At 34.9% G+C, this 18,038-nt stretch overlaps 1 protein-coding gene across 5 annotated transcripts in view; it reads right to left on the bottom strand.

The window, feature by feature from the left end:
* PDS5A (PDS5 cohesin associated factor A) overlaps positions 1-18,038 on the bottom strand; it is a 161,844-nt gene that overhangs the window by 32,837 nt on the left and 110,969 nt on the right. For all 5 annotated transcript variants that reach the window (XM_087434212.1, XM_087434211.1, XM_014786828.2 and 2 more), the window contains exons 20-26: positions 16,045-16,168; positions 15,055-15,213; positions 12,285-12,353; positions 10,722-10,858; positions 7,686-7,809; positions 7,215-7,419; positions 6,588-6,702 (exon numbers count right to left, since the gene is read on the bottom strand). In XM_087434212.1, coding sequence (XP_087290338.1) covers positions 6,588-6,702; positions 7,215-7,419; positions 7,686-7,809; positions 10,722-10,858; positions 12,285-12,353; positions 15,055-15,213; positions 16,045-16,168 — 933 coding nt within the window. The remainder of the gene's footprint in view (positions 1-6,587; positions 6,703-7,214; positions 7,420-7,685; positions 7,810-10,721; positions 10,859-12,284; positions 12,354-15,054; positions 15,214-16,044; positions 16,169-18,038) is intronic.

Below are 18,038 nucleotides of genomic sequence, written 5' to 3' on the forward strand. Positions count from 1 at the left end.
ACAAAAATTAACTCAAAATGGATTAAAAACTTGAACATACGACCTGAAACCATAAAACTCCTAGACGAAACATAGGCAGTAAGCTCCTTGACATAGGTCTTGGTAGTTTTTTGAATCTGACACCAAAAGCAAAAACAACAAAAGCAAAAATAAACAAGTGGGACTACATCAAACTAAAAAGCTTCTGCACAGCAAGGGAAACCATCAACAAAATGAAAAAGCAACTGACTGAACAGGAGAAAATAATTGCAAATCACATATCTGATATAAGGGGGTAATATCCTGAATATAAAAAAAATTCATACAGCTCAACAGCAAAACACCAAACAATCCAATTAAAAAATGGGCAGAGGGCCGGCCCCATGGCTTAGCGGTTAAGTGTATGCGCTCCGCTGCTGGCGGCCCGGGTTCGGATCCCGGGTGCGCACCGACGCATTGCTTCTCTGGCCATGCTGAGGCTGTGTCCCACATACAGCAACTAGAAGGATGTGCAGCTATGACATACAACTATCTACTGGGGCTTTGGGGGAAAAAATAAATAAATAAAATTTAAAAAATGGGCAGAAGATCTGAATAGACATTTTTCAAAGGAAGACATAAATGGCCAACAGGTACATGAAAAGATGCTCAACATCATTAATCATCAGGCAAATACAAATCAAAACCACAAGGAGATATGACCTCAGGCCTGTTAGAATGGCTATTATCAAAAAGACAAGAGAAAACAAGTGCTGGCAAGGATGTGGAGAAAGGGGAACCCTAGTGCACTGTTAGTGGGAATGTAAATTGGTGCAAGCACTATGGAAAACAGTATGGAGGTTCCTCAAAAAATTAAAAACATAACTACCATACGATCTAAGCAATTTCACTTCTGGGCACTTATCCAAAGAAAACGAAACACTAATTCAAAAAGATATATGCACCTCCATGTCCACTGCAGCATTTTTTATAATAGCCAAGATACAGAAACAGCTTAAGTGCCCACTGATGCAGGAATGGATAAAGAAATTGTGATATATATATATTGATTGTTTGAAAGAAATTTGAAATAAATTGTGATATATATATATTGATTGATATATACATATACAATGGAATACTATTTGGCCATAGAAAAGAATGAAATCTTGCCATTTGCAACATGGATGGACCTCGAGGGCATTATGCTAAGCGAAATAAGTAAGACAGACAAAGACAAATACTGTACGATCTCTCTTACATGTAGAATCTTAAAACAAAACAACAACAAAAAAGCCCAAGCTCAGGGCTGGCCCTGTGGCCTAGTGGTTAAGTTTGGTGTGCTCCACATTGGCGGCCTGGGTTCAGGGTATGGGCCTACAACATTCGTTAGCAGCCATGCTGTGGTGGTGACCCACATACAAAGTAGAGGGAGACCAGCAACAGATGTTAGCTCAGGGATAGTCCTCCTCAAGCAAAAAGAGGAAGACTGGTGGGGCTGGCCCAGTGGTGTAGTGGTTAAGTTCACAAGCTTCGCTTTGGTGGCCCGGGGTTCGTGGGTTTGGACCCTGGGCATGGACTGATGCACCGCTTATCAAGCCATGCTGTGGTGATGTCCCATACAAAGTAGAGGAAGATGGGCATGGATGTCAGCCCAGGGCCAATCTTCCTCAACAAAAAAGAGAGGAAAATTAGCAACGGATGTTAGCTCAGGGCGAATGTTTCTCAGCAAAAAAAATTAAAAACCCTCAAGTTCGTAGATACAGAGAACAGACTGGCGGGTGGCAAGAGGCAGGGGGTGGGGGATGGGATAAACAGGTGAACTGTTTTTTATTTCTATTTTAGTTTAAATAAAATTAAAAAAGAGAAAGAAACAAAGAATAGAGCACTTAAACAACACTATAAACCAATCAGACCTGTGAGACATACAGAACAGTCCAACCAACAATACCAAAGTACACATTTTTCTCAAGTGCACATGGACTATTCTCCAGGATAGACTATATATTAGGCCACAAAACACGTCTTAATACATTTTAAAAGACTAAAATTATACAAAGTATCTTTTCTGACCACAATGGCATGAAACCAGAAATCAGTAATGGAAGGAAAGCTGGAAAGCTCACAAATATGGGGAAGTTAAACCAAAGATTCCAAAACAACCAATGGGTCCAAGGAGAAATCACAAGATAAATTAGAAAATAGGGGCCGGCTCCGTGGCTTAGCGGTTAAGTGCATGCACTGTGATGCTGGCGGCCCGGGTTCGGATCCCGGGCGTGCCCCGAGGCACAACTTCTCCGTCCAACCCTAGGCCGAGTCCCACGTACAGCAACTAGAAGGATGTGAACCTATGACATACAGCTATCTGCTGGGGCTTTGGGGGGAAAAAAATGAATAAATAAAATCTTTAAAAAAAAAAAAAAAAAAAAAAAGAAAATAGCATGAGACACCCAATTATATGCTGCCTTCAGGAGACTTATTTGCACTCCAAAGACAAATACTGGCTCAAAGTGAAGGGGTGGAAGTTGATACTCTAAGCAAATGGTAAACAAAAGAAAGCAGATGCAGACATACTTAAACAAATTAGATTTCAAACCAAAATGGTAACAAGAGACAAAGAAGGTCATTATATAATGATAAAGGAGTCAATATATCAAGAAGTTATAACAATCATAAACATACAAGCTCCCACATCCAAGCACTGAAATGTATTAAGCAAATACTAAGAGATCTTAAGGGACAAATAGATAACAATGCAATAATAGTAGGAAACTTCAATACTCCACTATCAGCAACAGATAGATTGTCCAAACAGGAAATAAACAAGGAAACATTGGATTTAAACTACACTTTAGAACGAATGGACTTAACAGAATATTCCATCCAACAGCAATAAAATACACATTTTTCTCAAGTGTACATGGAACATTTTCCAGGATAGATCATATGATAGGCCACAAAACTAATCTTAGCAAATTTAAAGAAGACTGAAATCATACCAACTATCTTCTCTGACCATAGTGGCATAAAATTAGAAATCAACAATAAGAGGAAAGTGAGTAGATCTTTAAATATGTGGAAACTCAACAACACACTTCTAAACAACAAAGGAGTCAAAGAAGAAATCAAAAGGGAAATAAATTATCTCTCAACAAATGAAAATGAAAATACAACATACCAAATTTTGTGGGATGCAGCAAAAGCAGTTGTGAGAGGAAAATTTATAGCAATAAAAACATATATTAAGAAATTAGAAAGAGCTCAAATAAACCACCTAACTTTATACCTGAAGGAACTAGAAAAAGAGGAACAAATTAAGCCCAAATTTAACAGAAGGAAGCAAGTAATAAAAACCAGAGTGAAAACAGATGAAATAGAGACTAGAAAAACAACAGAAAGGATCAATGAAGCTAAAAGCTAGCTCTTTGAAAAGATAAACAAAATTGACAAACTTTTAGCTAAACTAAGAAAAAAAAAGAGAAGACAAAATTAGAAATGAAAGAGAAGACATTATAACCAACACTACAGAAATACAGAGAATTATGAGACTACTATAGACAATTATATGCCAACAAATTACATAACCTAATAGAGATGGATACATTTCTAGAAACATATAACCTACCAAGACTGAATCAGGAAGAAATAGAAAATCTGAATGGACCAATAACAAGTCAAGAGATTGAGTCAGTAATTAAAAAACTCACAACAAAGAAAACTCCAGGGCCAGATGGCTTCACAGGTGAATTCTACCAAATAGTAAAAAAAGAATAAATAACAATCCTCCTCAAACTCTTCCAGAACATTGAGGAAGAGAGAACACTTCCAAACTCATTCTATGAAGCCAGCATTACCTTGATACTGAAAAATCAGATAAGCATAAAGAAAACTATAGATCAATATCCCTGATGAATACAGATGCAAAAATTCTGAACAAAATATTAGCAAACTGAATTCAAGAACACATTAAAAGGATTATACACCATGACCAAGTGAGATTTATCCCTGGGATGTAAGGATGGGTTCAACATATGCAAATCAATTAATATAATTCATCACATCAATAAAATGAAAGATAAAAATCACACGATCATCTCAATAGACATAAAAAAAGCATTTGAGAAAATACGACATCCTTTCATGATAAAAACCCTTAACATATTGGGTACAGAAGGAACATATCTCAACATAATAAAGGCCATATGCGATAAACCCACTGCTAACATTATAATCAATGGAGAAAGATTGAAAGGGTTTCCTTTGAGATCAGGTAACGACAAGGTTGCCCACTCTCACCAATCCTATTCAACATAGTACTGGAAGTCCTAGCTACAGCAGTTAGGCAAGATAAAGAAATAAAAGACATCCAATTTGGGAAGAAGTAAAGTTGTTGCTATTTGCTGACAATATGATCTTATATATAGAAAATCGCCAAGAGTCAAACAAAAGACTGTTGAAATTAACCAATAAAATAAATCAATCAATAAAGTGGCTGCTTACAAAATCAACTTATAGAAGTCAGTGGTATTCCTTTACACAAATGATGAGGCATCAGGGAAAAAAATAAAGAAAACTATCCCATTCACAAGAGCATGAAAAACAATAAAATATTTAGGAATACCCAAAGTCACCTACAGATTCTATGCAATCCCCATCAAAATACCACAGACATCTTTCACAGAAATAGAAGAAACAATCCTAAAATTTGTGTGGATCCACAAAAGACAGCAAATAGCCAAAGCATTCCTGAGAAAAAAGAACAAAGCTGAAGGCATCACACTTTCTGATTTCAAACTATACTACAAATCCATAGTAATAAAAACAGTATGGTCCTGGCATAAAAACAGGCACATAGACCAATGGAACAGAACAGAGAGCCCAGAATTAAATCCTGGCATTTATAGTCAACTAATATTTGAGCCAAGAACACCCAGTGGAGGAAGGATAGTCTCTTCAACAAATGGTGCTGGGAAAACTGAAGAAACACATGCAGAACAATGAAATTGGACTCCTGTTATCACACCACTCACAAAAATTAACTCAAAATGGCTCAAAGACTTAAACATAAGACCTGATACCATAAAGCTCCTAGAAGAAAATATAGGGAAGAAACTTATCAATATTGGTCTTCGCAATGATTGTTTTGGACATGACTCCAAAAGCACAAAAAACAAAAGCAAAAATCAATAAATGCTTCTGTACAGCAAAAGAAACGATCAACAAAACGAAACAGCGACCTACGGAATGGGAGAAATGCAAACTATATATCAGATAAGAGGTTAATATCCAAAATATATAAGGTCCTCTAACATAGATCTTGTGTTCTAGGCAAATACATATATCACTTTTTCATTTTATGAAAGTGCTTTCTGGGAAATCCCAAAATAAAAGTTATTTCTAAAGCAAGAAAAAGAATTTTCAAACAGAATAGAAATATAAACATTTACAAAATAAACAAGAATTAGATTTGGAAGACATTTTAGGAATTATCTACTTCATATCCTGCATTTTACCAATAAGGCAACTGAAGCCCAGAGAAGTAAAGTTTTTAGTCACATAGCTGGGATTAGAACCTATGTCTCCTGAAACCTAATTATGTGGCTTCTTAAAATATGTATCAATTAAAACTGTAAACAAAATTTTTTTTATGTAGACTTATTTTCAAGCATTTAAACTATAAAGACAATATCACTGGGATCATGTGTTGGAAGCAACAACAATGGAATGACAAGCCTTCAAAATGTTAGAAGCTCATAGTCTGATGCTTAACAGTAATGTTGAACAAGATATAACATCTCTTCCAATTGTTAAGATTTTGACACAATTTGAGTGACCAAAACTATAGGAGGCAGAGACAAATGTTGATTACAACCTTAAATAAGATTAGGAATAAGGCTTAATGTCCCACATAGAAAAATTATAATACTTTAAACACAAACTGAAGGTACCAATTTAAGAGTGCAAAGCAAAAGCATAGCAATGGCAAAGAAAACAAATATTGCTTTAAGGTTTCTTGGAGGTCATTTGTAGACCATCACAGGTCGCCTCTCACTCTTTCACCCTGTATCAAATACAAAGTTCTATTTTACATAAACAACACTTCTTAAATAAGTGTTTTGTAACTGTCGACTTGCTTGTCTTTTCACTAGAGAAAAATCTCTCTGACTGGTATAACAAATCTCATTTCGTATTACCATAGGCCTGCCACAGAATATTTCATGTATGCATGCACGCATATTTTTAAGGCATTATCTTTTGAGGTTGAAAGTACAGTTTAGTTTTAAGGAGAGAAATTTTTACTACATGGTTTTCTAAATTATCAAATTGAAGTAACTGAAGCTCATCTTAATACAAACAGTAAAAATAACATAATAGAAAAACTAAAATAACCAAACCAAAGTTCAAAGACTCAGACAGCTAAATGCAAACAAATAGGAAACAAACAAAACAACCAAAAAGAACTTCTTAGATGGGAATAATTTTGTAAGATGAAATTTACAATTTATAATAAACGAACAAAACCATAAAAAGGTTTTTATTCTAATGGGGAATAGTAAAAGGAAAAAATTTAGCATTTTTTAAAATAGTAAAAATAATTTTTAGAATTCCCGAAAATCAACATGACTTACTCTTTAATATCACGAAGCTGATCAACATCTTGTGATCTTGTAAAATCTGGATCATGGGCTAGTAGGTGAATCATATATGGAACTACATATTCAGGCAACAGTGATAATAATTTCTCTAAAATGAAAACATTATTATTAACAACAGCAATAAAAGCTTTTATAAAATTCCTCTCTAGTTTTGTGTTCTAACCTCTTCAGTTTCCATTTTTTATCAGTTATTTATAGAGGCAACATGATGTCTAGATGATACTGAAATACTTTTATGTCAATTCTGAAGGCTATTCAAGCCAAAAGGATAATTTAAGATTACACAGTGGGTCCCTGGCAAAGCTAGGAAAATAATTCTTTACTCTCCGACATCTGAACAATGTGTTCAAATCAAGCCACACTGCTGATCCCACAAGAAAAATGCAGTTCCCCTAAACAGTTTTATGAATTATAAATAGGACTCAGAAACCAGGATTTTAGATTTTAAGTACATCATAACTACAATGACAGCATTCTATAAAAATTCCAGTGTTCTTATAAACTACAATAGAAATATATGAAATACCCTACCCCCACCACACACAAATTGACACACTGACAAGATATATTTGCACACTGGGAACTTTCAAAGTTACTTACCAGTAGCCATGGGGTTCTGTTTAATGTACTCCCTGCGTATACTGATATTTTTTAGTAAACACTGTCGTGCATGTGCTCTTCTTTCCTTCACAGGATCTTTGGCACACAAGGCAAAGATCGCCATATACTCCAATGGGAGCAGTAACTTCACAAGGGCCTTATGCAGCTTCTGAGCAAATATCTGCCTTACTTGGTAGCACTCATCCTACAGCAGCACAAAAACAAAAATACTTAAATAAAAATTGGCAAACATCTACAAAAGAGCAGTTTACATATTTTTAATGTCTTCATTTTAAAAAAATGATAATTATACTGGAAGAATAAGTAACAATATTTGGGAGATATTTAGTTAGAATAGTAATAATAGCAATCTTTTTTGTGCACACATCCATGCAGCAAATGGATCTGTATCCAAAGAAATTGAAGGTACTTGAATGTCAAGTAAGTGACAAAAATAAAATTGTTACTTACATTAATAACAAGTGCACAGAGCTGAAACTGTTCTGGGGTTATAATTTCATGGTAACAAGGTTCCTGAGCAAGCTTCATTATGGCACTACCAGCAGCTAATCGCAAGCGAGACATATCAGATTTACTATAAACAAACAAAAAAGAAATGAACATTTCCTATAACCATTATCATTCAAAAAAATGCTTTGATCCCTTTTGAGTGTTAAGGTCTTTAGCATAATTTATGCTTAAAATGACATAACGTACAAATATGGGAAAGCTACTTTGAGTCCCTGAACTCAAAATAGGGGGAAAAAATTCAAATCATTGTGACAATCTGATAATAAATTTATCTGCCTTCATTTTCAGTTATCTTCTAGCTTAGATCCTCTACCACAGCCAAGCAACTCTGCTTACGATCAAAACCACACTAACCGCAACACAAGGAAGAACCATACACTGGGAACTATATTCCTCATTTTAAAATAAATATATATTCACTGTAGCAAACTTGATTTAAGAAAAACCTGAAAAATAAAAAATCACCTATCATTTTAAATCTATTTCTTACAATTTTTAAATACATATACATATATATATACACACATTAACAGAAATCTAGCTTAAGCCTATGCACATGTCTGATGAAATGGAGGGGCTAGCAATTAGGAGTTGATTTGTAACAGAAAAGAGGAGGTATCAGACAAATATGTAAAAGGAAAGGATACAGAGATGAGAGCCAGTGTCTATCTCAGGTACTAGTCTCTGGGGCAGACTTCCTTTGGCAGCATGAAGTTTTCAAAGGGAATCTAGGAGGTCCAGGCACTCCCATCCCCACCCAGTGGACTTTTACTACCTGAGTGGTAAAATGTCACAATGAATAGGGGGAAAAGACAGTCTTCTTACTTCAACTTCTATGTGGAATATAGCATGGCTTTGATATTTTGAAGACTTAGGAAATGTGGAAAGCTGGCCTGAAAATACGAGGAACTATTACTTAGCATACAAGAGGAGAAAACATACACTCTTGGACAACAGGATTGTCAAAGTGAGCACTGGTAACAGAGGGACCCTCAAATAGCTTCTGAGGCAAATGATTTAGAAATTAAAAAAATAACAGCTACTATTTGGGTGCTTAACCCTGTGCCAAGCAGTGTGTGAAACACTTAACAGGCTTTATCTCATCTAATTTTCACTCTATAAGATGAGGAAATTAAGGCTTAGAAAAATGATTTATGCAAGTTCACACCGCTAGCAAATGGAGTGTAGAGTTGTATAAGTTTCTGATTCTAGAGCCCAAACTAAACCATGGGATATGGAATATCTAACTAAGCTCTGCCTAATATTTCATGATGTGTGTGTTCCATAGTTAACCATTCCCCTATTTTTTGTGACGATAAAAAAATGCTGCAAAGAACATGTTTGTGTATATTTTTGTACGATTCTTTTATTACTTCATTACTGTAAAAATAAAGAGTTAAAGAATAACTTTTCTTTTTTTGCTGAGGAAGATTGGCCCCGAGCTAACATCTGTCGCCTATCTTCCTCTTTTTTTCCTGAGGAAGACTGTCCCTGAGCTAACATCTGTGCCAATTTTCCTCTATTTTGTATGTGGAACACTGCTACAGCAAGGCTTGATGAGTGGTGTGCAGTCCACGTCTGGGATCCAAACCTGCAAACCCTGGGCCACCGAAGCAGAGTGCGCAAACTCAACCACCATGCCACTGCCGGCCCCAAGAATAACATTTTTAAGGATCTAGACCCAAAATGCCAAACTGTTCTGCCAAGACTGTGCCAATTTATACTCAAGGAGTAATGAGAGAACCCATTTCTCTGATCCCATGGGAGCAATGATTGCTTTAAAAGGTTTTATTGCTGATTTGATAGGCAAGAGGTGTCACGTAAGTTTAAATTGTACTTATTTTATTTAATGATGTTAAACATTTTTTTAAAGGTAAACTGATAACATGTAGTCTTCACCTCTATAGGGGGTCCTATTTATCATTGATTTGTAAGAACTCAATATTATTAAGCCTTTGCCATACACTGTACAGTTTCCCCCAACTTAAAACTTCCCATTATCCCTAACTCAGTTCTCGTTTTCAATCTGTTCATACGAAGCTACCCTCAGCTTATTCTATGATAAAAATTTTTCATGGTTTTCTTCAGTTTATCAAAGCATTTGGCATCTCTACTGTAACTGCTCATTTCCTATCTCTTCCACTATCCTATTTCCTATCTATCTCCACAGTATTCATACTCCTTGGAAGGAGAGATTTTTGTACCTTTAAAAAGCACAGCAGTATGACAGTGTTCAATAAATACCGAATGCATAAATGAATAATTAAATCTGTCCACTAACACAAACTTTAAAGTAGGAATGCATCACAAGTAGAATTCTTTAGTTATTTCTGTTAGTGTTCCTGGACTCTAGTAAATCAAGATTTGAAAGAAATAAGGATCATGGAAAATTTGGCTTTGATTTTCATCTTAAAAGGAACAGAAAGAAGAGACAGTGATATCACAGATTTGAAGAGTGAAAATGTGTAGAAATGGAAACAAATTTTTTTTGCATTTGCAGAACCTTGTATCATTTTCTGCAAACCACCAGGAGGCTGTGACTCTTCTTTGAACTTCCACTGATATTTTTATTCCTTTCACGGTACCAAGTCACTCCACTTGTTCAATCACCATATTACAGGGTAGTTCCCTGAAGGCAGGAACCAAATCTTATGTTTTTGCTGCAATGCTTTTCACAGTGTTTTGCAAAGAGTAGTAATTCAACAAATAGTTACTTAACTGAACCAAATGTTGACGCTAACTATAACATTACTACAGTGATTATGACTAAAAATTTTCTGGAAAAAGTTCAGTCTTTAGGAGTAAAGGAAAATATACCATCATTATTGAGATATAAACCCCAAAGTAAGTACATAAGATTTGATACCAAAGCACATGGTGTAATTACAACATTCAATATTAATTAGGTAAGTCAGTCCTACATAAGCTCAACCAACATTTTGAGCTAAAAAAATTAGAAAGGAAGAAAAATCTCACCTGATCCTCTTTTGTTCTGTCAGGTCACCCTCACTAACCAACATCGCTGATAATAACCGAAGAGTTGAGTTGGCAGATTTAGACTGGTTGTTTTTCATACCCAACAGCCACCTTACCAGAAGTTTAATTGCCTGTACCTATAAAATATTAACATGCTAAAAAAAGAAAGCAACTTAAAATTCCAATTGAGGGGAAGATTAATTTATTTTAATTAGATTAGTGAGATGGCTTAATTGCTGGCAGACATGTTTTATTAAACAAGTCTGAAGAATAATAACGATAAGAACTAATATCTATTCTGTTTAATCTGTACCAGGCATTTTTCCCAGAGCTGTACATGTATTAATTTATTTAATCTCCCAAACAACTCTATGAGAGAGTATTCTTATTTCCAACAGATAAGGCAACTGAGACACACTACTATAATGGACAACTTGCCTTAGGCCTGGCTCCTGGACTCAGACTTTTCATATTTGGACATTCGCTCAAGATTTTCAAGTTGTTTGAAAACAACTATTTAAACAATACCGATATTATAGTGAGTAAAAAGAACTATTCAGATATTTTTTCTGGTACTGAAAAACTATTTTTTTTTTTTGGTGAGGAAGATTAGCCCTGAGCTAACATCCGATGCCAATCCTCCCCTTTTTGCTGAGGAAGATTGGCCCTGGGCTAACATCCGTGCCCATCATCCTCTACTTTACATGGGACGCCGCCACAGCATGGCTTGACAAGTGGTGCATCGGTCCAAGCCCAGGATCCAAACCTGTGAACCCCGGGCCGTCGAAGCAGAGCAGGAGAGCTTAAGTGCTATGCCACTGGGCTGGCCCCCTGAAAAACTATTTTTAGAGAATAATCAAATTTGATTCAGTCTCACTTGACATTCTGATAAAAAAAAAAAAAAACAAAACACAAAACTAGGAGATTCCATAATTATTTGTGGTCATAGTTACTTAGAGACTTATACTCAAAACATGATTACCAACATACGTGAAAGAACTAGCTAAAGGATTTAGGTATTATTTACTATATTTATTGACAACCTGGAAAAAGGAATTGATGGAATATATGACGACTATGAAGCTAGACAAGGTGAAACAGATTATCAAGAAAGATGATAATGAAGAAGTCTTGTTTTAAATCCGAAGACTACCACTTTGAAAATTAGCTTTATTGAGGTACAATTTACATTTATCAAAAGTTACCAATTTGATGACAGCCATCTGTTTTTGCCAAGTTGATATTCACATGCTTGTAGACAGTGGTAGTGAGGCTAGACGTGAGATGCTTCTTAGCATCAACATTCTACAAAAAAATCTCTGTGTAAAACAGCCTCATTGAAATTGTTTTAGCAGGCAGGAAGGTCTACAGAAGATGCTGACATGTATCTATATATAAATAACTCATTGACAACTACAATTTCTTTGATAAACGCACAACTTTTGATTTAAAAATAAAGCACCTCATTAAAAAATGCTTATTAACTGTTAGGTTAAAAAAAAAGGATATCTATGAACGTTCATTATTTCAACATAAAAGTTATCAAGACCTACATAAAATTACCTTTGCTAATACTTCAGGGGAAACCTCTTCATCTGGAGACCATAATTTTCCATTCTTCTCACCTGTTGACTATAGACAATTGAATAAATTTAACTTAGAAAGAATTTTAAAGTTGCACTCATTAAGCTTTTCATGCTGAACAATGCAGTGCTCTAAGAAGCCTATAGCACAGTCACCAAGCAGAGCTTGGAAAAGAAGAACAAAGTTGGAGGCTCAAATTTCCTGATTTCAAAACATACTACAAATCTACAGTAATCATGACAGTATGGTTGGTACTGACATAAGTATAGACACATAGACAAAAGGAATGAAATAGAGAACCCAGAAAATGTTCACATAACAAGGGTGCTAAAACCAATTACTGGGGAAAGAATAGTCTCTTCAATAAATGAAAGACTATTCTTTCTTTTTTTTTTTTTTTTAAATAATTTTATTTATTTATTTATTTTCCCCCAAAGCCCCAGTAGATAGTTGTATGTCATAGCTGCACATCCTTCTAGTCGCTGTATGTGGGACGCGGCCTCAGCATGGCCGGAGAAGCACTGCGTCGGTGCGCGCCCGGGATCCGAACCCAGGCCGCCAGCAGCGGAGTGCGCGCACCTAACCGCTAAGCCACCGGGCTGGCCCAAGACTATTCTTTCTTCAAAAGAATGAAGCTGGACCATTACCTTATATCATATACAAAAATTAACTCAAAATGGATCAAAGATCTTAATTTAAGAGCTAAAATTATAAAACTCTTGGAAGAAGATATAGAGGAAAATCTTCATGATCTTGGATTTGGCAAACATCTGACAAGGGTTTAATATTCAGAATATATAAAGAATTCTTACAAGTCAACAACAACGAAGACAAACAACCCAATTAAAAGTGGGCAAAGGACTTTGAATATCCAAAGAAGATATACAAATGGCCAATAAGCACATGAAAAAAATTCTCAATATCATTAGTCATTAGGGAAACACAAATCAAAACCACAACAAGATACTACTTCGTACTTACTACAATGGGAACTATCAAAAGTACAGAAAAGAATAAGTGTTGATAAAAATGTGGAGAAATTGGAAGACTTGTGCATTGCTGGTGGGCATGGTACAGTCACTGTGAAAACTTTGGCGGTCCTTCAAAAAGTTCATCATAAATGACCATGTGACCCAGCAATTCCACTCCTAGGTATATACCCAAAACATTTGTAAAGTTCATATAAGCATTATTCACAATAGTCAAAAGGTGGAAAAAACCCAAGTGTCTATCAATAGATGAATAAACAAAATGTAGGCTACACACACAATGGAATATTACTTTGGCATAAAAAGAATGAAGTTCTGATACATATTATAACACAGATGAACCCTGAAACCATTATGCTAAGTGAAACAAGCCAGACACAAAAGGACAAATATTGTATGATAAGAAGTATCTAGTACAGGCAGATTGTAGAGCCAGGAAGTAGAACAGAGGTTACCGGGGGTGTGTGGGGGGTTACTGGTTAATGGATACAGAGTTTCAGTCTGAGATGATAAAGTTCTGGAAATAGATAGTGGTGATGGTTACACAACAATGTGGGTACATATTTTAGATGGTAGCTTGGGCTATTTTGGAAAATTACTCAGCTTTGCTGGATATCTCCCATATATATAGGAGGTATACATATTATTAAACTTCTGTTTGTTTTTTAAAAAAACAAAAACAAAAAAACACCCAACAAGAAAAACAACAAGAACTGTGGGTGTATATAATGTAAGTGGATTGTACACTTAAAAATAGTAAAAATGGCAAAGTGTATATTGTATATACTTTACCACACACACACAAAGAACCATATTAAAATAGGATCTATCAACAATCAAGTCATCATTTAAGAGGTGTCTTAAATTTTACATTTGTTGCCAGCCACACAATAGTGCAAAGAACAGCATGAATGCGACGAGTAGGAAATGAGATTTTGGCCACGTCCTTCCATCCTTGTCTATTAGAGCCAAACAAGGCAAGGGAAAAGAGCAAGGAGTGCACTGGCAAGTGTCCTTCTTTTTAAGTTCAGATATTGAGGGCTCAACAACTATTGGACCACATAGAAGGATTAGGTTAAGTTGGATAAGTTAGCACTGCATTGAAAGTTATCCACAATGAGCCAGCAGGTAAGACTTATTCATTCATAAGATTCATATTCATATTCACATTCATAAGAAGTTATTCATTCAATAACTCTTTAATTTAGACCCATTTGGTAAAGGAGTGATTCTTAATCAGAGGTGTGTTTCAGAAATCACTTGGGGAGCCTTTTCAAGCTATACATTCCTGGGCTCCAACCCAGAGCTAATAAATCAGCATGTGCACACACACACAGGCAATTCAATAACTAAAATAGAATATGTAAATCTAGTGCCGAAAGTGCAATGTAATTATATTTCAAAATGCTAGTCAAATACAATTCCACTTATATTTTTAACAATGTTTGATAAAACAAAATTGTAGCACTCCAGTAAACTGTCCTTCAAATGTTAGGATAACAGCATGTGACTTATATTTTTCACTTCATGATTCACCCATCTCATGTTCTCGTTTTTTCTTTCTTAAATATTAAGCTCTAATAATAGCTAAACTGAAATCAGGACGCCTTGTGGAAATTTAAGTAAATAAGGAGGCAAAGAGACAATAATTTAAAAGGAAAAGAGAATTATATAGAGAGAGAAGCAGAAATGTTGTTTCTGCAATAAAGATGTAAATACTCAATCTCATGATTCTAAATTTAATTAAATGAGAAACTTACCCTGTCATTCATTAGCAGATCCTTCACAATAAAATTTGCTACTACAGATTTCATTGGGGAAGCAAATTGATCTGGTGCTAACATAGAAATGTGGCCCAATGAAACTAATGGAGTTATAAGTTGTTCTGGTACATCAGCATTCAGACTCCTACTGAGTGGCTATAAAGATAAAACAGTCAAAATTACCAGTTTGTTTTATAAATATCTAGACATTCTATGGAAACACTAAATGTTCCTAAGTCCTCCTGAATTTATCATGCCCAAACAAATCTGTTCTAACGATATGATAAAAAGTTAACTTCAGCCATATTAGACACTCAATTTTTATTTCACCTACTGAAATTTAACAAGTTTGAAAGAATGCAGATAAAAGAAAAAAATAAGACCCACATAAAAGGTAGAAGTAAAAACAAGAACATTTCTGCATCATCAAATCAGCATTACTTTCAAGCCATCTACAACAAAAGGTTTGTTATGTTGGTGGATATCTTATCCTGTTGGTGGATATCATTCTAAATGACTGCAGACCATAAAAAATAAGAGTTCACGGGGTTCTGTTCATAGTGTATTCAATTTATGATAATAGGAATACCTTCCTAGTAGTGGAATCAGACCAAGCAACATACATAAGGAAAGGCAAACAGGACTAATTTTCAAGTATGATTGTTAGGTACGTTAAACTGAGTGCTTCAAAGTCATCTACTAAAACTTTCTGAAGATAAATAGACGACTGAGCCAATAAACCTAAAATTTTAAGTAAAATGTTCTAACAGAAACACACAAAACATCTTTTCATATGTAGTATTTGAACGTATAATCTGATCTAAAGGCCAGGAATATAGTGCTGAATACAATAAAGAGTCCCTACTCTCATGGAATTTATATTCTAGGGTGTGACTACATAGCTAAAAAAATCTAGCTCTATCTTCATAAAACCACAGTGCAAAAAATAAAAACCAATATAAACACATCCTATATAATTTTATATACCTCAAAAATCTGTGCAAGCTGGACTTCTTTATTTGTGAATATGGCATGTATACAGTGAACAGCTTGTTTTGCTTGGTGTGGAGTACCTCTCTTTGCTTTCTGATGTAAAATGGGAATTAAGGTCCTGTAAAAAATAACATCATAGTTAAAAAAAAAGAAAGCCCATAAACCACAAGTAGTTCTTTCGGTCGTCTCCTACTTCCTCTCTTATAACTATCTGGATGTATGCCGGTAGAGAAGTCTCTCTTAAAAATTACCTGATATATAGAAAGATTTAAAGTTCCTTCTCTGTCCCCAAGTATAATGCAAGAAATACAATGCCTCATGAAAAAGGCTCCTTCAGGAGACAATTTTCGTTTAAAGCCACTTCATAAATATGGAGAAATAAAGAAACCACCTTTAATTTATGATCTAAAACTTGCCCCATGCCATATTTTTACATTTACCTTCTAAGTAGATATTCCTAATTTTCCACTTCCCTTTCACAATCCCCTTCAGTTGCGGCCATGGAAACAAAGTAGCAAAGGGCTAAGTTTCATTAAAAAGCAGAGATGATCATACCAGTGGAAGAAAGTATGCAAGGATATAAACATATATACACTGGTAGAAGAGTAATAAAAACATCTAACAATTATTGAGTAATTGTGCCAAGCATCATTTTAAGTGTTTTTATTTACACAGATTAATTCAATTAATCCTCACAATCACCCAAAGAGGACTACTATTACAGTCATTAAACAGACGAGAAAACTGAAGCACAAAAATATTATTTAAGCATAAGGTGACAGAGCTAGGAAATGGTGGAGCTGGGACTTGAAGATAAGCATTTCTGTCCCAAAATCCATTCACTTAACCTCCGTACTTGAAGATCAAAGTAAAACAATCTCTCTCTAGAACAATATGGAAATACATATTATAGTCATAAAGCATTAAATGATGATATGGGAAAACATTAAGTGGAACGAAGAAAACAGCATGTTTGTAACAACCTATTAAAAAAAATAAGCATACACATCAAGTACATAGATACACATTAAAAAAAATATATAGCAAAATGTTAACTGTGACCCTTATTTTTCCTTTATATTTTTTAAAGTTTCACCTTTTTACAATGAACATATCAGTATTTTTCTAATCAGAAGAAAATTTATAAGGCAAAATAAAAATTTAAGGAAAGATATTTGTCATACATTTAATACAATGATTCTATTTTATAGATTATAAGGTCAGTGGTATCACACACAATGGCGACCAAGGGTCCTCTTATGATAACGGGAGGCAAGACATTAAGAGCAATACCTCAGACCCCAGGTCATGTACCTCAACCAAAAACTAGAACATATGCCAGTCAGTATAAGTCTGATTTGATATTTGTGAATATGCCACATTTCTCTCCATGCAGGTCTGGAATTATGAGACAGAGATTTCCATGCCCAAATAGCTTCCTTGACTAAGCACTATTTAAGTCTTTTTTTCACAAATTCATTTACCAGAGTAACAGTTCTTGTAAACAACACCAGTAAGTATCAAAGGAAGATAGAGTGTTGATCAAGTTGTTGTTAAATGTATTGTTAATTCTTCTTAGTCTAATGAAATGATGATACATAAATCCACTTTAACCTTTCTCCTTGTTTTTCTAGTGTGCTATAATCCAAAGATGCCATTAGTGTTGTTATTGAGGTCTGCAGTGTTGTGCTTCTCTGCTTTTTGCTGATTCTCTCCTTCCTTCTCCATTAGTCTTAAGAACAAGCGGTTTTATTCCTCGTGTCCTAAGTTAACTCTTCCACCTATACCTATTTTTCCACTGCTTCCTGTGGGACAGAATTCCTTTAAGAATAAATCCTTTTCCTTAAAAAATTTATAGGTTTTCCTGCCTTTAAAAACTCACCAGAACCTTTAACCTACTGTGTCAATGATTTTTTTCTATAATGTACAAATATAAGGATTATCATCTCTAGACTATAAACTCCTTGAGAGCAGGGACTGATTGTGGT

The sequence above is a fragment of the Ceratotherium simum genome, chromosome 8, assembly GCF_057802395.1.
Source record: "Ceratotherium simum simum isolate JZ-2026a chromosome 8, ASM5780239v1, whole genome shotgun sequence".
Taxonomy (NCBI): domain Eukaryota; kingdom Metazoa; phylum Chordata; class Mammalia; order Perissodactyla; family Rhinocerotidae; genus Ceratotherium; species Ceratotherium simum.